Below are 20,277 nucleotides of genomic sequence, written 5' to 3'. Positions count from 1 at the left end.
ATGTGCAACACACTCCAGCCCACCACTGGAGTAGGAGGAGACCTGGGCGGGTCCTAACATCAGGATGGCCAAGACATCAAGCTTCCAATACGCTGATGGCAACAGATAAGTAAAAAGTCAGCTCCTCGGACGCACGAGAACATTCATACCGACTGAAGTCGAAAGCGGCTCCCGTTCTGTTCCATTGTACACTGTTGGACGTTGATTACAAGGCTTCAGACTGGCGAAGAACAGCTTCGAAAGAAGATCACGCACGGCTAAAGACGATCTCGCCACGGGCTCATGCGTAAAGTTCGTCTATAACAATTATAGCTAATATTTTTGAATTTTATGTTTATGCGAACTGTTATTCGAAATTGCCTTGTTTATAAAGGAGACGCAGACTTTTTTTTTTTTTTTAAGTTTGCCATTACGCTAATAACTAATGACGGCAGAGGTCCAGCAGCCCTCTGTCCAGCAGACTGCTGCCCAGAGCAGCCCCATGTCTGCCCAGGAGAAGCCTCACGGACAGACCGCGGCGATGGAGACCGCCTCGTCCACCACCAAGACTAAAAAGACTAACGCAGGGATCCGCCGCCCGGAGAAACCCCCGTACTCCTACATAGCGCTGATAGTCATGGCTATCCAGAGCTCTCCGACCAAACGCCTGACGCTCAGCGAAATCTACCAGTTCCTCCAGAGCCGCTTCCCGTTCTTCAGAGGCTCGTATCAGGGGTGGAAGAATTCCGTGCGTCACAACTTGTCCCTGAACGAGTGCTTCATCAAGCTGCCCAAGGGCCTCGGGCGGCCAGGGAAGGGCCATTACTGGACTATAGATCCGGCCAGTGAGTTCATGTTCGAGGAAGGGTCCTTCAGAAGGAGGCCCAGGGGCTTTAGGCGCAAGTGCCAGGCACTGAAACCCATGTACAGCATGATGAACGGGCTGGGCTTCAACCACCTCCCCGAGTCATATAACTTCCAGGGCAGCGGCGGGGGCCTGTCCTGCGCGCCCAACGGCCTGTCTCTGGACAGTGGGATTGGGATGATGAATGGACACTTGGCAGGTAACATGGACGGGATGGGACTGTCCGGCCACTCCATGTCACACTTGTCAGCCAACGGTGGACATGGCTACATGGGAAGTTGTACGGGATCCACTGGGACCGATTATGGCCATCATGACAATTCCGGTTCTCCGCTGCTCACTAGCGGGGGAGTGATGGAGCCTCACCCCGTATACTCGAGCTCGGCTTCGGCCTGGGCTCCGGCGCCCTCGGCCTCGCTGAATAACGGCGCGCCTTACATCAAGCAGCAGCCTCTGTCTCCTTGTAACCCAGGAGCAAATGCATTGCAGCCCAGCTTGCCCACGCACTCGCTAGACCAGTCATACCTGCATCAGAATGGGCACAGTACAGATTTACAAGGTAAGGTTTTTATTTTTACGTTAAGTCCATTCACTCACAATTAGCACGAATACATTGCAGCATTATGCAACTGAATTTTACTATATAAGGGGGGAGTATATTGTCTACAGATTAACACAAATAATAATAATAATACGAATATTTCCCCCTAACCATGTCAAATGATGGGTCAAAACTATTTGAGCCCTCTAAAATTACTAAAAGCCTATACTGATCTCAAATCTTATTTTGTTAGATATTTTAGCATTTTTATTTACAGTCAGGCGGCACAAATCTGTTCTCTAAATCAGATGGTTGTATTTGGGCCAAATGGAAATTATGCATCGGCGAGCCTAATATAGGATTTTTCTCTTTAGTTTAAATTAAACTAAAGAGAACTGTTTAACTCACATCGTTTTTAGAATGGCCTGGAAGTGGTATGTATGCCTATGCCTAACTGAATGCAAGGGAATGTGCGTTTGTAAGGTCATAAGTTAAAGCGGTGCCAGGCAGTGCGATGGAATCAGCCAGTTGTTCCTCCGGGACTGGCGTGCGAGCAGGACACTGTCAATTAGAGCTGTCCCATGCAGACTCCATCTCAAGTTCATTTGGACCATTTTATCATGGTCATCAAAGGAGGCTATTAGGCCGTAGCTTGGAATCAGCCAGCGTAGGCCTTTATTCAAAACGACCTCACGCTTTGTAAAATCATATTAATCTCAACAAAAACTCTATACAGCTTATTCTAAATAATTACGATTAATTGCATCAGTGTTCATTAAGTCCAAAATAGGCCTAATGCAAGTGTGAAAATAAAAGTTGTTTCCCGCAATTATTAATTTAACAAGAAATGTGTTATTTTATTATTATATTATTGCAATATATCATTGCTATTAATATATTCTGTTATAGGTCTATTTCTAACGTCATTCTTATCATTATCGATTGAGGCCATGCATAAAATAGGCTAATAGCCTATAGAAGAGAAGAAAATAAGAAGTCACGTCAGTCATGGATCAACAAAAGCATTATGTAATGTGAAGCTTTACAAAAAAATATTGAATCAAGTTGTGATATATTTCAAGCGAAGTTCTCAAAAGAATTGTTCAATGCCAGCATTGACTTATAAAGTGTAAACAGTTTTAGACCTATTAAGGTCATGTATTAGGCCTACGTTTTACTTAATAGGCTGTATACATTTTAAATATGTGGCTTGTCATGCCATGTGTGAATAAGTGCTCTCTCTCTGTGTCATCTCCAGGTATTCCACGGTACCACTCCCAGTCTCCCAGCATGTGTGACCGAAAGGAGTTCGTGTTCTCTTTCAACGCCATGACGTCCTCGGCCATGCATACTCCTAGCAGCGGGTCCTACTACCACCACCAACAGGTCTCCTATCAGGACATCAAGCCCTGCGTTATGTGATGATGATGGCACGGATCAATCAACACAGAGCACAGTATCACTGACTTGAGCCACGATGACAACCTGACAAGCCCAAAACTTGAAGGGAAAAACACAAACAACAACAACCCCATGAAGAGAAAGGCATGCCCTCCTCGCCCTGGGACGCGCGCACTGTGTGTGTGTTGACCACAACTCAAGGAAAAATAGACTACTTTACTGTTTTATCCCAACAGCAAGTCGATGGACTACATCAGTGGTTCTCAACCTGTGGGTCGGCCCCACATGATTTTTTTTGGGGGGAGGTCCACAGATGACAGTGAAGTGACAATTTAAGGTTTATGACCTTTTTAATACATAACAAAAAGAAAGAATAGAAAAAGGCCACATTTTCAAAATAGCCTATCTACAAGCTCACAAAGCCCTACTTTGCGAGCTTGTAGATCTGCTATTTTCACAATATTTATCTGTAGAACCGAGTCAAACAAAATCTAATGCCTCAACTCCTACAATTCCAAGTGCTTGTCAGGGTTGGGGGGGTCGCCAGTTCAAATATCTGTGTTTTTGGGGTGTTGCGGCCTGAAAAAGTTGAGAACCACTGGAATACATTATTACATGGTAAAAAAAAAAAGGGATGGAAACAGGCTCATCACATAACAAGCACATTAACAACAAAAAAAAGCAAAACAAACTGCATGCCATCAACATGGGCCGGCGAGGTACTGGGCATATAAAACCCAGCTGCCGTTTGGTACTAGCTCTGCGGGCGGATGACTACCACTTAACACCTTTGTAAATGTTTATTGATTTTGTTAAATATGTAAATGCACATTTTCATTGCTCCGTCAGAAGTTTTTTTTTTTTTTTTTCCTCTACCAAATTAGATTCAAGTTCCTTTTGGACTACCATATCAGCCCTGACTTTTTAAATATTGGACATTATTATATATATATTGTATAAAAAAAAAAGATGAAGGCACTTTTTGAATAGCCTATAAGCGCAACTTTTTTATTTATTCTGTAGGCCTATATATTTTAATTTCAGGCGAATTGGCCAAGGACGTATGCTTTATTGGCAATATTTGTCAGATCGCTTTCTTATTTGTTTTAAAATGAAATTTGAAGATATAATGTCAGCACTGTTATGTCGTCTGTGTGTTAGGTGGTGTATGTATCTAGATGTCATTATTTTCAGCACTGTAACATGTATGATTTTTAGGAGCATTAGCGAAGGATAGGTTAGGCTAGTCTAGGCTATATTACACTACACCATTTGTATGAAATTAAAGAGATATCTGACATGCAGTTTAAACTAATACTTTCAAAAAACCTGAAATGTATTTTTGTTTTGTAACAGGCCAGTATAACGGTTTATTTGTGGGCTAATCCATAAAGCAATCCAGCCTCCCAGGTTCACTGATCCTGCCCTTATGGTCTATATGCAAAATGCCAGTAGGCTAATAGATATAATTCTTGTATCCCAATTGTTTTTAGGTTTTTGTGTTTAGAGGTTAAGCGTCCTGTGAACACGAAAACAAATCTGGTTTTCTACAAAAAGCCTATTAATTAATGTAGACCTAAAACATAAAACGGATGAAAAGTCACTTGTAACCTGGCCTGCCTGCTGTGTAATTTAAGTGTAGACTATGATCTCTTCCGATTAAAGTCTCATTATACTTGGTTGCGTGCAGTAAATATAGCAGATCTACAAGCTCACCATGCTTCACATACGTGATGCGCGGTGAGCTTGTAGATCTGCTATTTACTGAGCACGACACCGGCACGCAACTAAGTATAAATGAGGCTTTAGCCTACCAGCCAGTAGGCCTATAGTGCGAATCCAATGCATTCAGATTCAGATAACGTTTTATCTGAGAAAGCTTTTTGGCCAGATGTCGCTCTTGCTAAAATGTATAGCTTTGCCCCATGGTCAAATAAAAGTAGGCCTACATTGGTTTCTATAGTAGCTTGAATACATCTTTACAAAGTCTAGTCTACCACCACGAGTCCCGACTCCCGACACAGAGCCACTGTTTGAGGCTTGAGGTTCCGATTCTACAAAATGTTTACTGAATCCCAACAGTTTTCTGAAAAACGTATGTTATTATATCAGTGGTTCTCAAACCTTTTCATTTCAAGGACCACCCAAAAGTATATGTATTTGGCCGCCGACCCCCTGCCCCCCCCCCCCACCATCTCAAAATATTTTGTTCCAGGGACCCCCAGAAGCAAATATTTGAGTTAACAATGTCTGCTTAAAAAATATGTATTCAAAGATTTGCACAAAATATGTTTTTTCAAAAATAGCAGATCTACAAGCTCAAAGCATGGCACTCGGTGCCGCGCTATGAGCTTGTACATCTGCTATTTTTGAATAGCCCAAAGTATAAAATAATGGTTTACAGATGCGTTTCCGGTTTAAATGGGTTTAAAGACATAGGCCTATTACATTATATTCAATGGCTCTGGGCTATAGCCTTAAGACACGTCAAGATTGTCTTTCATTGAAGAAGTGATATAAAGAGAATGAATTGAAGGGAGTGAATTATACTAGAAATAAAAAGTTGTTTTTAAATATGACGCTGATGGCTGGAGGAAAAACATTCCCCTGCATACAAATTCCACATTTGCCATGAAAACATTTATTATGAGGCAACAAGACATTAATAATCAATTATGCAGATGTTACTGTTAATGGTAAGTGATGGAAGTGTGACTTTAAAGACAAATCACTTGCTTATGGAATGCTCCTAATTTAAATCATAATTCTTTTTTTGATCAGCTGAAAAAAAGACCCTTCTAGTTCTGCGTCACCCTTGTCATAATTACATTTAATACACTACTAGATGAACACTTCATATTTTACTGTGTGATTCAAATTAAAATACATGTTTCTCAGGGATGCATTTGGGCATACATAAAAATAAAACAAATCAAGCAAGCAAACAAAACAATAGGTGTGCCCAATTCAAAAATAGCAGGTGTATAGCCCAACAATAATAATAAAAAACTGCAATAAATATTCAAAATTTGCCACTCACTACACAGTCTGATAGGCCTACTATGTCCTGCTCTGATGGACATCGGTTGTAAATAAAACAAAATACCTCCTAGGTAATTTCAGATACATCCTCATCAGGTATTGTTTTGCGCAGTCAAGGTTGGTGAGACATGTGGTGGTGAATAAGTACATCTATGTGAGGCTATAGTGTAACATGCTGTATGCTGTATTATGTGCATTGCTCCATTTTCTTGCAACATGACCACTATCTGAACCCTGATGAGATTTCCTTGTATGAACATGCCATGGTGTATAGGGCGGTAGGCTCAACAGCAGAGGGACCATGCATTAGCGAGCTGATGACATTAAGTGGGGAGCAGTACTTTGGCAAGGCTGAGGGGGTGAGATTCCTGCTGGGGCTCCACAGCTGTTCTCTGGCCTGGCCTGGATGACAGCTCCATAAAAAGTGTGGGGCCTGCTCTCTGCAATGTGCTCATCTATGAGCCCAGACTCGACCTTGAAGCAGGCAAACCCTAGTGATCAATTACCAGGTAGTTCACGTCAAGCTAGGAAGGAGCATAAACATGAATATATATATATTTAAATGACAAAGTCTGGGGTACACTTTCATCGAAGTGAGACCTGCTTATGTGGCATGTGTACATGTATATGTGGGCGACTCTTGCTAAAGTATTCTATCACTTTACCTCATTCTGTGTAGGAGGCAGCTGGTACTATTGCAATGTGCTTCCATTCAGAGTTTGTTGTTTTTAATGTGCAGACAAGCAATGAGATAACTTAATACACACATGCATGTCTCCTTACACCACCCCCCCCCCCCCCCCCCAAATTCTAAACTAAGGCTGAGTAATTGGACTACGATAAAAGTAGTAAGGAAGAACTGTTGTGGTCGTTCAGTGTGCAATATGTGGCCTGTAACTACGTCAAAATTTGGCTCCATGCTATTTTTGTTTCTCCACACATCTTTGTCATTTTTCTAACTGTTGAAAATATACTAATAAAATCGTTGAGGTTGTACAGCTCACTCAAGTTGAATAATTCTAATCATGTGGATCCACATGGTAACGCCGTGGATCCAATGTGGATCTCAGACTTCATGAGGTCAGCCTGTGACGTCAGTCATCTTTAAGAGTATGATGACATAGTGTCTATGATGCATTACTCGAAACTTGCGGGCAAGGTTTCAACCTGATCTGAGCACCATATATACACATTTAAAGGATGAAATTTAACATGAAATATTTCAAAAAGTTTGAAACATGCAGGGAAAAAAATAGGTATGTCTTTGGCCTACTGGCAGTGCACAATGTATGTGGCACTGATCGGGCCAGCAGTTTGCCAGATTAGCTCTGGAAACACAGACTTGTCATACTTAAAGACTACAATACACAAAGCAAAACCCTGTGGGTTAATTTAACTCTGAAAAATAGATGCAGTCACTCTGCCTAACACAGCTTCTCATTCCTTATAGACTGTTTTGGTAACAAACCTAAGTGATTTGGCCAATTAAAACACCCATTACATCCACATAAGTGATTTGCATAAGGAAATTACAAAGACAAAAATGTTAACTCCGTAAATCCAGTTTATTCAGTACGCAAAATATCGTAAAAAGTATTTTGTGAGTATTTTAGGCCTTTTACACTGCCTGAACTGAGGGCATCACAAAAAGCCTGTGATGTCTTTTATAACATATAGTGTAACTCAAAAAGTATAAATGGGTTATACCGAAGATGCAGAAGAACATCTACTTCTCTGAACTCAGAAATGAAGGTTGGCCTAGGCTGGGATTTCCAGGAGCATAAACATCTTAAGCAGTTCTACAGTAAGCAAAAGGATGTTTAGATAATGACTGTGGTGGTAGTAGAGCCATTCTTGGGTGAAGAAATGAAATGCATTAAAGTGAACACTTTCTTGGCAAAAGAGTCGGACTCGTTACCTGTATGTTCATAGACCTACTTAAAGCTATGAATGCTCAAGCGAACCTTATCGCCAACCCAGGCCACATTAGTCTATATTAGACATACATTACAATTCAAGGCAAAAGCTTACAGTAGGCTATTCCAAATATGACACATGCTTACATATGTATTCCACAATGGCATGTACAATTGACTTTGAAGGTAAAGTATAGCTGCCACGTTTCAGCAAGGAAACTCCCCAAACTATACACTATTAACAGAATAAAGCACTGCATTTTTTTACTTGACATTTTTTTGTCATTTTTTATGCCCATTAGTACAGCATAATAAGCAGTCACTTCGGGTGTCAAGTTTCACTGTACTAAACTAAAGAGATTACAGAAACAAACCAAACTCTACTTAAGGCATTTAACATGTTTACACATGTAATACATGTTGGGCTATGTATCTTTCTATTTCTATACTACGGACTCTCTGGCTCTGCATGGTCGTCCCCAGTGGTCTCTACTGGTGTTGATTCTTGGGTAGTCTTGGGAGCTGTCGCTGGTCTGGGTCTTCTATTGGGTGGGCCAGGTCTCTTGCCTCCCCTTTGGCTTTTGGCCAGCTCAGCCAGCAGGCTGTGGCCGTTCAGGGAGAGGCCCTGCAGGGCCTCCAGGGCCACGTCTGCAGCCTGGGGGTCGCTGTAATCCAGGAACGCCCTGTGCTGAGCTCCTTGCCAGGTAAGCCTCAGCGGTATCGCCTCCCTCTCTCTGAGGGCCGTCTTCAACTCACTGACACGCAGCCCAGAAGGGATGCCTCCCAGGTAAACTGTGGTCAAACTCAAGGGAAGCTTGCGCTGAGACGCAGGTTCACCTCCTCCCTCTTCACCCGTCTTCTCTTTCCTCTCCCTTCTACTTTGTCTAAATATCTTTCCTCCCTCTCTGCTTTCCCCTATCTTTCCTCCCTCTCTGCTTTCCCCTTTACCACCTTCTTTGCCTTCAAACCTTCCGTTTTCCCTGCCCTCTCCTCTGCTTTCTTTCCTCACTCTCGGTGGGCGTCGTCTGGGTTTCTGGTCTGACTCCTCTCTATTCTGTTCCCGTTGGGGCTCCTGTTTGGATTCGTCTTCACCGTCCTGCTGTGTGTTCCGTCTTGGCCTGCGCCTGCTCTGCCTCTTGGGCCTATGATCAGCCTGGAGCCCAGGCTCCCTCCTCTGGGCCCTCTCAGCCCCTGCAGGAGGCACAGCCCCCAGTGTCACGTCCTTGCCTGCCTGCTCCTCCAAATCCCGCAGTGTCTTCAGGATGGGGATCTTCTCCAGCATGTCTGTGTTCAGCTGAGAATACACAAAACCGAACTGGCTCAATGCAGAAAATGAATGACTCATTCAAGCCAACACACAGATAGTCATGCTCTGGGCCATGCAGCATGGTTGTCAACTTGTAGACGTGTGAAACAAGCAGATGGTGCAGTAGGGATAATGGCAACAGATAGAAGGCTAAATTGGTGTTATTCCAGTGCTAAAACCCCAAAACATGTTATTAATAAACATGCTAAGCGCAGAAGACAGTCATGCATATTTCATGTTATTGTGAAAGGAACCGCATTTTGGTATAGCTACTATCAAAAAGCAAATTGAATACTGATATACACCCTGACCAATACTGGATTTTTGAGGCATATACAATATCATATATCTTTTCTTATATTAATATTGGCTGAAGGGAGGGCCGGCCAGCCGGCAGGCGGGCCACATCGTCAAGCTCATGTTACTACGACTCAGTCATAACCATGTAAGGCACATTGAAATAGGGATAGACGCCCGTGTTCTTCGCTGATACCGACAATAACCCACTCCGACTTACTTACAGTATACACACATACAGTAGAAGATATGTAACAGGATGAGATCAGTGCACTGAAACAGTACACTTCAATGGGAATTTAACTATAAACATTTAAAAAAAGAAAAAGGATCAATTCCTATACTACCCGGAGCATCTTTTTGTGCATTATGTTCTGTAAGAGTGTATATCAGTGCATATTGGACAACATACACATATTGGACAACATACGCTGATACCGACATAGCTGTGATCGGCCAATATCGGCCCACAAAGATGGTCGGGTTCTACAGTATACTGAAGTACAGTATGACGGCCTGCTGGTAATTACAGTGACCAAATAATCATTATGGGGGTGGGATATTAAACTTCCCTTTGCAGTTAAAAATAAAGACAGCTCTCCTGGCTTCTCAGGCCTCAAAGAGTGTCTGCAAAGTGCTTTGATGGTAACCGGTGCTGTAAAGGATATGCAGGGCTATTGTTTATACCCTGGCCTGTCTGACCTGGCTTTCCACTGCTCCTGCACAGCTATGCTGGCCAGGCAGAGGGGCCTTTGATGATCAGGCATGCCCTTCCTGTCTGTGAGGTCACTCGGTCCTGTTTACTGACGTGGATGTCTTAAGGGACCCTGAGGTCATGTAGAAACTTTATAGAGGTTACGAATAAAAATCCCCGTAATTAGCATAAAAATAATAATCAGGTGGCAAGTTGTTCACTTCTATAGCCCTAAGACTCTGACAATCGCCCTGTATGACAGTTAATTTAACCTGAACAAAGGGCCGACTTCACTTGAAAAAGGTCATCGAGTTGTGTTGAGAAATGTTAGTGGACTTGGCACTAAAGAGAACGGCAGATGCAGTTAACCTTATACTCAACGGATATCGAACTCGCTCAACATTCAAGAAACACAGAGCGGCTCTTTCTGGTTACCTTAGTCCAAATGATACCCTCTGGTTTGGGGCGCTGGCAATCCGTTTTGATAACTCTAGTGGGTGTCAGGATGTAGTCCACAGTCAGGTCATGACTTTCCATCAGCTCCTCTGGGATGTCCACAACCTATTGGTACAAATAAAAGTTCAACTGAGCTACTTTGAATTAGAGTTTTGTATTACTATTCTTCTGCGCTGTAATTTTGGTCTCTTATTTTTCTGTATTATTTTTCACTGTTTTTTTTATTGTATTCTAATGTCCTGTACAAATGAACTTGCCTTGCAAAATTCCTTGGACAGCTGCATTATCTATGGTTTACTTCATTTAAGATGCACCGATGAACTGTACTTATAATGCAAAATGGCTGGATCTAATTTATGTTTTTATACATCCATTTATAAAATATCCAACCAGAAAAAAGAAGAGCAAACATAAATATATGTCTCAGTGCATAGGCTTTAGTATATACAAATACAAAATGCTTAATATACACAAAGGAGATAGAGTTGTTTTAGCTGTTTTTAGCAAGGCAATGCCAGTGGTTTTGGTTGATCCCAAACAAGATATCTTGAAAAATACTGAATTTGCTGTGCATCTGGCCATGGCAAAATTGCCATGAATCCAAGGCCTTTCCTCTTGTGCCACTCATAGGCCAAGATTCCAACTTGGACACAAGATATCTCAAAGTCTAATGGTCATATTGCACTTATCTTACAGTCTAAGGATAAGGCAGATTGTAGGATGAACCCTGGTACAACAACAGGTACAACGGCTATTGCATAACCTGGTGGAGCATGCATTCCGAAATTGCATCGTTCCTGACATGCGCCTGGCCACCACACCCTGCCTATCAACACAGCATCTTGCTGCAGCATTCTACAGAGCCATTGAGGAAAAAATTGTTGTGCCATCTCTGTTCACTCTATCAGGAAACAAACGTAGCCTTTCTGACCTCTCATTGTTGTCGTTTATATCAATTGCACTGGAATTGTATACTTCGCTGCGGTTTATTTTCATCAATGTCCGATGTGGTTTCACATAATTTGTCTCGGATATTTTGTCGTTTCTGGCGACAGTGGACAAAGTGTGTCCCATCTCTCTCCATTGATTAATCTGGCTGTGTTTTTTGTAGCTTCTATATTTATATGTGTAACGCCACAGACGAGAGATGCTTCAGTAGCCTACGCTCATTTATTTTCCGACCCTGGTGCCCGTGTGCAACAATGAGGGACAGTATAAATGGAGGTGGATAATCCGCAGTCGACCTTTTTTCAAAATAGTACATTGTACATTGCTGACAGACTGCAGAAACAACAATATCGCGAGTGCATCGAGTGTCAGACCAATTGCACACAATGTTCCATCGGAGATCGGTTGGACTACAGTATGTAGAGCTCAAAACTTTGTGTGAAAATAACAAATTCCCATTACTAGGTCACTGCCTCAGTTTGTTTTTGTTCATGGGCAGCAACACAACCTTCTCCAGGGGGAAAAACAACCAGCAGTGTGAACGTTTTTATTGTGGGAGATGAGGGAACAACTAACATTATAAGGACCTGCTCTCGCTATAGTCATTCACACAAACACTTTTTCAATAACTGTTCTTGTTTGTTTTGATAATTAAATAACATTCTGCATTCATAAGACATTCTCCAACGATTTCTGCTATTCAGAAAGTTGAACTCACTAGAGCTACACAAAATAAATGATCAATATGGATTACACTCAAAGATGATGGGGACTAGCCTGACACTCAGCCTGAATTTAAATTTCGTTTCACTCCATATTCAGTCTGAAAGCCCTCTCAGTGCAGTAGTTTTCTGAGATGGGGGTTTGGCCAAAGTAGGTCTCGTTAGATTTTCAACCGAGAAAACCCCGCCTTTCTACAGCGTCACCAGACCCTGAATGCCAGGCTAGAGATTCAGGGGCTGGAGCCAGGCTAGATGGGGACTGTTAAGGCCCTGCAGTGTCGGGGTGTACTGGGGGACTTTCTCGTAGGAAGGGTGCTTTTCATAAAAAGTTCACTTAAATTAACTCTTTGACTGCGGTTGACTCGATAACGCGTCAATTGCTAGTTTGTCCAGTTGGTCGTTGACGCGATACGACGCGTTGGACGCGCGTTCATTGTTTAATCTCTGGTCGCGCTATTCTGATTTTTCATTCTAGGTTTCGGGTTCTACTTACTTCACCCACATCTGCATCCGGTTTTATGACGCAGATTCCGTTTCTCTTTTTTTTTTCGCGGTCATTTTCGGCCAGAATAGGGAAACACACGGTTTTTCACACTGTATAAAAAAAACGAACGTTGAGGTCCACTTCTATAATCTATAGTCTGGGTGACGAACAGTCATCGCCGTCGTGTATCACATCGTATTTTTGGCCCATCTGAGAATCTGAGAACATGTCACATCCGGTTTGACGTATTTCACTGTTTGGCTCTGTTGGGGGGGGGGGGGGGGGGCAGCGAGTCAGCGAGCTGATGAAAGTGTCTATTTGCTGCTCTCTACTGGTGGAACCATCGTATGTGTTCAAAACCGCAGCTAGACTTACTATATGAAAATCAAATAACAAAATAACAAAATAAAACGAAAATCGCTGGCACTGGGGGAGTACTTTATGAAAATACTCTGGCAGTCAAAGAGTTAATCAAGTATTTTCTTAGTTTTTGGATTCTTTACTCATTGTGGAGGCATGCACAATGAGTAAAGAATCCGAGTCCTCGTCATCATAACCATCTGAGCAGCCAACAGCTGGGTGAAGCTGAAAATGAATTTCTCATGCAGGAATAAAAGGTCTCCTCTTTCCTTGATTGATTGGGTATTCCTTCAAAGTTTTTGACATTTACTGGGCGCTTGCTTCCATCTGGTGTGGTTTTTCTGTTCTTTACAGGTAATCCTTCAGTGAATATACAATATACGTACCCCATTCTGTCACTAATAATTATTTTAAAATGTCCCTCCCCCCTTTCTTTTTATCCCCACTAATGACAGTGCAGGGCTAGATTCGAACCATATTCGTCCAGTTCTTTATGTGCATCTGTATATCATTTTGTATAAAGAACGTATACAAAATGTAGTGTCATTAAAACATAAGAATACTTACGTATGATGATGCACAGTACTGCCAAGAAATACAGCATAGTTTTGTATTAATCTGTTAGTACCCAAATCACTGCAAAACAAATGTACTTTCCAACTATTTTGGGAGCTTTGTTCCGAGACCTGACTGGTTACGAGATATTTTTCAAATGACGGACCCTGACCCGGATGGACCCAGTGAAATTGGTTCCGAGATCTGAGTGGACCAGACATTTTTTAACTCTTTGACTGCCAGAAATAAAACATAATTTGCTACGCCACTGCCAGCGATTTTCACTAACCTTTGAAAAATTATAGAATATTCATCTCCAGTATGATTCGATCGAGAAATCGGGGGGGAAAAAAGCGAGCCAGCACGATTATCTGTTCCATAGTTGAATGTAGGCCGTCCAACAGAGAAAAAGCCATTCTTCCATATCGAATAACAAGGAAGTGAACAGGATAGTTTTTTTGAGATCACGTGACCCGCTGCTTCACTGGAAGCCAAACGGTGACCCCATAGGCAAGCGAACAGCGCCATCTAGTGGAAAACCACTGAAAACACAAAATCTCGACATTCTCGTCATTGGCAGGCTGCACCTTAGCAAAATATTTCTGAATGAATATGATCATTGGCAGTCAAAGAGTAAAAAAAAAAGACCCAGACAGTTTGTTTCGAGATACGATTTGTTTCTGAGATAGGCTATTACAGACCCGACCTATTATTTTATGGACCCGACATACCTAAAATGCCTTTCTAACAGGCTAGATGTCAGTTATTCCACAATGAAACAATAAGAGACAATGACATTAAATTGCATGTTTTCATCTCGATAAAAAAGGAATCCATGATCGCACACACACACCACGTGCACATTGGGTATTATACATAATGATAAACAGGTGAGAGATAATAGAACCGGAACCGACACAGGTCCGAGTGATTATGGTAAGACACAGATCCTGACCTGTACAGGTCTCGGTCGGGTATTTTCGGAATCGGGGGACCAGTTAAGAGCTCTACTTGTGAGTATAGATATGACATGCCGATGACATGCCGTTTTCATAACTGAGGAATCAAAAACACCCCACACACTGTCTTCACGTGCACAATAAAGATACATTTAATAGGAAACATTTGGCCATGGACCTTCTTCAGTCCTTGACTGAAATGTTGCCTGCCTATTAAATGCATCTTTATTGAGCAAGCATACAGGTGTTTTTGATTCCTAGGATTGTGCATGTCTATTCCACCAACAAACAGTTCTAAAGTTTTATTCAGGTGAGCAAGAGACTTGATTTTGTATTTCGGAACTCTAAAACATAACTGAACTTACCTGGCAATCATGGACAATAGTAACCACCACAGTAGACTCATTCACAGCCCCCATTGAGACCATCATGGCATACTCCATGTCAGCGTAGCCCTCTCCTTTTCCAATTCGATAGCCTGAGCAAGATAGAAGCCAGAGGTAATGAAAACAATGAATGCAGAATGGACTGTCTTCCAGAACCATTTCAACAAGAGCATATTCTTGCCCATCATTCCTTCTATATGCACTAAATTGAAAATTAGGCTGAATATTAAAGAGAACACTTTAACTATGGATGGACTTCAATGGAGGAGAATGAAAATATCACTGTCCAAGAATTATTCAAAAGGTCAGATGTATTTTTATGCAGAGGCAACAGAGATGTCCTGTGTTTGAAAAATGAACCTTATTAAATGTCTACAGCCTAGGACCCAGAAGATCATAAAAGCATCATGAAAACCATGTGTCTTTGTTTGTACCTTTACAGCCATCTGAAAATGCATGATGTGTCATAAACATGTCATCATCTCAATATTGCTTCAATTTTCTTAGGCATTTTTAAAGTCATGCCCAAGTTATACTTGGTTGCGTGCTGGTGTCACGCACTGAAAATAGCCAATCTACAAGCTCACAAGTCACAGCGTGAGCTTGTAGATTGGCTATTTTCAGTGTGCGAAACCAGCACACAACCAAATATACATTAAGTCACCATTAAGGATTAAAATGCACTGTCGTGTCAGTGATGGACAAGGTTTGCAGGATGCAGAACACAGAAGAGCCCTTGGGGAGTATCAAGGATCTGATTAAGCACATCTGCACCATTTATTGCCATGTGTTCGGTCAAATATTCCAAACAGTGTCTTGTCGTGCTAGCTACAGTACCACACATAGCACAAGCTCACAAAGTTGTGGGTTTTCCATGTCGTACACTTTCCCAATTTTTATGTCACAAACCACAGTGCAAAATTCGGTGCTGCTGCCAAAGCAGACATCACAGTATACACTTTATAATCTAAAACGTAAAGGTTTAGCACAGTAAACGAAGAATAACAATGTGTAAGGCATTGGTCAGAGACTCAAATTACCTTCTACTACACTTAGTTCTTTGTCTAAATGAGAGTAAACTGCTTTACTTACATGCAATTTTTCACAGTCTTTTTTAGTCAAGTAAACGTTAGTTTTGAGTCCAGCTAGAACAATGGACGACCGGCAGACGAACAATAGTGTATTTGTGTGGAAGCACTCCTCTGGACAGAGTAGGGACAGTTTTTAAAGATTTATTTTTTGGCCTTTTTTATGCCTTTATTATTGATAGGACAGTAGACTGACAGGAAATGGGGAGAGACACGCAGCAAAGGCCGTCAGGATTGGGACTCGAACCCAAGACGCCAGGCTACATCATAGCCTAGGTGCCCGGACCGCTACGCCAGCGGTCCGGGCCAAGTAGGGACAGTTTAATTTAGTTTTTAAATATATATATGTATTAAATAGATTAAATGGTAATCAATCTTAAAATTAAGATTGAGCAACCAAAATTGTAGGTAAGAAATAGGCCATGTAGGCCTATTTCTTACCTAAAATGTACAAATCCTTTACAAACAAGCTGCCAGAGACTAGCATTGAGTGTCCGTATACTTCTTCTGCCTTTCTGTGAGCTCCCCAGCTGGGCGCAGCTGTGCTAGCAGTAGTGGAACTCTTGTTGGAGCACAACTCACTTTTTACGAGAGCGTCACTCACACCTCGGACACGCCCATTTTATTGCATTTTGTGAATGTTCGCACTACAGACATTCGCTTGCAGCTGCTGGTGTGAATTCAGCGCTAGTGACTCAAGTCACAGACACCCCTTTTCTAAGAATATAGACATTGGAGTGGAGCTTAAGCCTATCACAATTGTTACATAATCGCCTGATTGCAATTATTTGAGATAGTCACAACAATTATTTTGCACAATCATGGAAATAGCAGATATACAAGGCAAGCTCACAAAACCTTGCGATGCGCTGTGAGCATGTAGATTGGCTGTTTCCACTACTTTAAAAATATTAGTATCAAGTTATTTTATGTCAAGTTCTTTTTATAATTAAGTTATTTGTCATATCTGCCCTGTGCAATTTTGGTTCATGAAGGCTAAAAATGTCATTTCTATTCCAATGTTCAATGGCAAAAACACAATTAAACCGGCTCTCACCTTTTTCAGACACAGCAACAGAGCCAATTACCAACAAGTCCACCTTCACCTTAGCATCTAAGCCAACAGGCACACTGAACTCTTTGACACCCTAGAGAATAAGGTTGAAAAAGAGAGGAAAGGAACCAGGTGACTTAGTTAGAAAACATAAATGCAAAACAAATACAAAATGCACATCAGTGGATGAGCTGGAATCATGAAAAGGTTAGTAACGATACATCAAATGGCATTTGAAATATTCCAAGAGATTTTTTTTTTATTCGAGAGAAATCAGCTGTATGTAGAAGTAGGTCTAACCTGAGAGGTAGAGCACACACGTAGTTGTTCCTTGTTGGCTCCCTCAGGAGGGGTAATCTTGTTGAACAGACCAGTACGAAGACGAGGGGTAGGGACCAACAAGGTTTTCCCCGCCTAAGAGAAGGATACCGGAAATAAGGTGCGAGGCATTCACATTGATATTATATTGGTTGGAGATACAGTATTAGAATATGGAAGGTGAGCTATAGTGTACATTTAATTCAGGAAAAGCTTTGATATGTGCCACTCGGTGCTCGATTAATTTAATACTTTATTAATCAAAAGTGTAAACGGCAGGTGGTACAGTCAGACATTAAGGCTAAAACGATAACACAAAAAAGTCCTGGGGTTTCCGTTGTGGTGTTAAATTACAATGAAGAACCAGGTCTAGGTGGGTCCTCATCCTTGAGACATGGTGGTCCCGCCCCCCATTGCAAGGCTACCTGTAGCACTGCCATCCGGGCACCCTCCAGGGGCTTATCTGGATCCACCTTCACCTCAGCTGTCTGGGTGAACACATCGAGCTCAGACACTCTGGCACAGGCTGTGTGGGCGCCCTGAGTAGAAAGAAAGGGTGCATGGGGTGAGTTAACTTACATCCAGAGTGAGGAGCCGTGCCTGCTGCTGGGGTCTGTCCGGGTTAATTTTGACGGTCTGGCTGGACTTGAACTCCGGCAGGACTGCGAGCCTGTCACATGCTTGAACTGCACCCTGGTCAGTAACCATACAGTCAGATAGATGAATGCACATGGAGAGAAGGTTTCAGGTATGCGTGTTGTGAACCTTTGCAGTTAGAACATCGTGAGTTGGATTCAGCACCCCCCCCCCTACGTTTAAGACTATCACAGTGGTTCTCAAACGTCTTCATTTCAAGGACCCCCAGTGTGGTATGCATTAGGCCACAGACCCCCATAACTCTGACAGTATCCATTTGGTTCCTAACTATCAATCATCAACCAAGAACCCCTGGGGGTCCCAAGCCCCCGCTTTGAGAACCATGGGTTTATAGTATTCTAGGAACTCAATAGCATAACATTTAAGATAAGATAATACTTTATTAACTCATTTAGGTGATCTGGTAGTGATGGGCAGCACTGCAGCCTGCAAGGATGGCCATTTTTGTTACCAAGGTAACCGAAACACTGACAATATTAAAATAACGGATGTAACGTAGTTGTCCTGGTAACCACTGTACACTCCGACTTTATCAGCCTATTATTTTCAATATTCACTTCTTTTTTTTTTATATATGTTTGACACTAGCCTATGGGCTATGGCATATTCGGGAGTGTTGTGTAATCTATGTTTTGACAGTTGTTCTTACGATGGTAACCGGAAGACTCGCCCCAAAACACGCCCGCACCCATTTTTTGACGGACCAGCGATTCTTATATTCTTGTATTTATTTTACCGAGGATAAGTTTAAAAATACGTTTAGAGCTAGGCATAGTTTGACTGGCGTTAAGATTATGAATAAGGTTAGGTTTTGACACCCTTTTCTTTTACCGAGGTTACGTTACGTATCGGAATACCAGGTGAATACCGCAGGATTTGCCCCGGGGCGACTGTGTTTTGGGGCGAGCGTTTTGGTACATACAATCACATACAATCACACCTACAATTCGTGACAATACTTATCAAAAGTCAGAAAACTGCCGATTTAAGACGGTATTAAAAAAGTAAAACCTCCGAGTTATCTCTACCTTGAAATTTGGGATTCTGTTGTGAACAGGCCTTGGGAAGTTGGCCAGGTTGTTTTCTTCAATGTAGTCCCAAACTTTCTCTCGAATGCTCCATTTCGTGACATCTGTGGTAAAAAGGCATTGGCGAGTTTGCAAAAAAACAGACAAAACATTGTTAGACGATATTAAAGCAACGTTGAACACATCTATCCTCAGCCACGTATCCTTCATCGGGTATACGATAATTATCATGTTACGGAGTTAGCAACAAACAGCACATCGTCATCTGCAGACATTTACCATGATTTATCTTCGTATCGGGCTCCATTGTTTTCTTTATATGGCACAGATGATGTTTCTCAACAACTAATGTAAGTAATGTTTGCACGTTGGAACGCTAATGAGCTGTAGACAGATGGTGGCACATGGTAGCAACTCTGAACACCGTGCTAGAAGGTAGCATGAACACACAGCAACAGCTGCTTGTCAAGACACTTGTTATTGCCCCGTACGGCGCCTTAAGAGGACCAAATCCAGTGTTGCCAGATTTTGCGAGAGAAATAAGCAACCAGGTCTGTTTTATTTATTCGCACAATTAAAAAAATAGTACAAAGGTAACATTATTAAAAGACTTAAGTGCATGTGAGAACGGAAACCCATATAGGGCTTATACAAGGTTCTCATCTAAAATAATAAACAAGTAGTAAGTTAAACATAGTAATCAAACAGACATGACAAACAACAAGTATGTTGTGTGGAGTGCATGGGGGTCTATGAAAAAAAGCCCAAAAGACGCCACATGAGCACTATTTGAAAATAGCCGATCTACAAGCTCACAATGCTTGTAGATTTTCAAAGAAAAGTCTTGCATTTTTTTTTGACTATTTTCAAATCCACTAAATCTTGCATGGGAGTCTCTCTGGCACAAAATATTTTCAGAAGGTCGGGTCTTCTACAAATATCTAAAATATATATTAATTTGGGGGTCCTTGGCATGAAAATGTTTGAGAACCACTGGTTTAAACAAATTAGACAACAAGCCCAAAGCAGCAAACACTTTAGAAACAAGCCCAAAAAAACGCAACCCGCAACTACCAATAATTTACAAGCAACTTTACAAAAAACAAGCCCAAAGTCGCTTATGATAAGCGGACATGGCAACACTGACCAAATCTCGTAATGCTAGACGCGTCACTAGTGGTTTGCAGCCTTCCCTTTTTCACGTTAAAAGGGCATGAAACC

The 20,277-nt window shown here is 41.9% G+C and overlaps 2 protein-coding genes across 4 annotated transcripts; one reads left to right on the top strand and one right to left on the bottom strand.

The window, feature by feature from the left end:
• Positions 1 to 132: 132 nt before the first annotated feature.
• On the top strand, positions 133 to 4,090 carry foxf1 (forkhead box F1). The gene is made up of 2 exons (XM_080429578.1): positions 133 to 1,403; positions 2,644 to 4,090. The coding sequence occupies exons 1-2, from the start codon at positions 425 to 427 to the stop codon at positions 2,805 to 2,807; spliced, it is 1,143 nt and encodes a 380-aa protein (XP_080285704.1). The 5' UTR covers positions 133 to 424; the 3' UTR covers positions 2,808 to 4,090.
• Positions 4,091 to 7,374: 3,284 nt separating this feature from the next.
• Positions 7,375 to 19,518, bottom strand: mthfsd (methenyltetrahydrofolate synthetase domain containing). Of its 3 annotated transcripts, XM_080429291.1 has the most exons (9): positions 19,336 to 19,518; positions 19,057 to 19,160; positions 17,951 to 18,064; positions 17,797 to 17,910; positions 17,354 to 17,467; positions 17,057 to 17,147; positions 14,891 to 15,003; positions 10,477 to 10,602; positions 7,375 to 9,038 (listed from the first exon to the last, which is right to left on the bottom strand). In XM_080429291.1, exons 1-9 carry the CDS (start codon positions 19,361 to 19,363, stop codon positions 8,193 to 8,195), a joined length of 1,650 nt encoding a protein of 549 aa, XP_080285417.1. In that variant the 5' UTR covers positions 19,364 to 19,518; the 3' UTR covers positions 7,375 to 8,192. The 3 variants fall into 3 exon arrangements, with proteins under 3 accessions (XP_080285417.1, XP_080285416.1, XP_080285415.1); XM_080429290.1 differs by lacking the exon at positions 17,797 to 17,910; XM_080429289.1 differs by lacking the exon at positions 17,951 to 18,064.
• Positions 19,519 to 20,277: the final 759 nt, after the last annotated feature.

This window comes from Gymnoscopelus braueri (genome assembly GCF_963280865.1).
Source record: "Gymnoscopelus braueri genome assembly, chromosome: 1".
In the NCBI taxonomy this organism is placed as follows: domain Eukaryota; kingdom Metazoa; phylum Chordata; class Actinopteri; order Myctophiformes; family Myctophidae; genus Gymnoscopelus; species Gymnoscopelus braueri.
The sequence above is the reverse complement of the archived record's forward strand: the minus strand, read 5'-3'. Positions and strand labels throughout refer to the sequence as shown.

Coding starts and splice junctions, on each gene's coding strand:
- foxf1 (XM_080429578.1), top strand. CDS start 425: ATGACGGCAGAGGTCCAGCAGCCCTCTGTCCAGCAGACTGCTGCCCAG. Junction 1,404..2,643: donor GCACAGTACAGATTTACAAG/GTAAGGTTTTTA, acceptor TGTCATCTCCAG/GTATTCCACGGTACCACTCC.
- mthfsd (XM_080429291.1), bottom strand. CDS start 19,363: ATGGAGCCCGATACGAAGATAAATCATG. Junction 17,148..17,353: donor GTGTGTGCTCTACCTCTCAG/GTTAGACCTACT, acceptor CTTATTCTCTAG/GGTGTCAAAGAGTTCAGTGT. Junction 15,004..17,056: donor TGTTGCTGTGTCTGAAAAAG/GTGAGAGCCGGT, acceptor TATCTTGCTCAG/GCTATCGAATTGGAAAAGGA.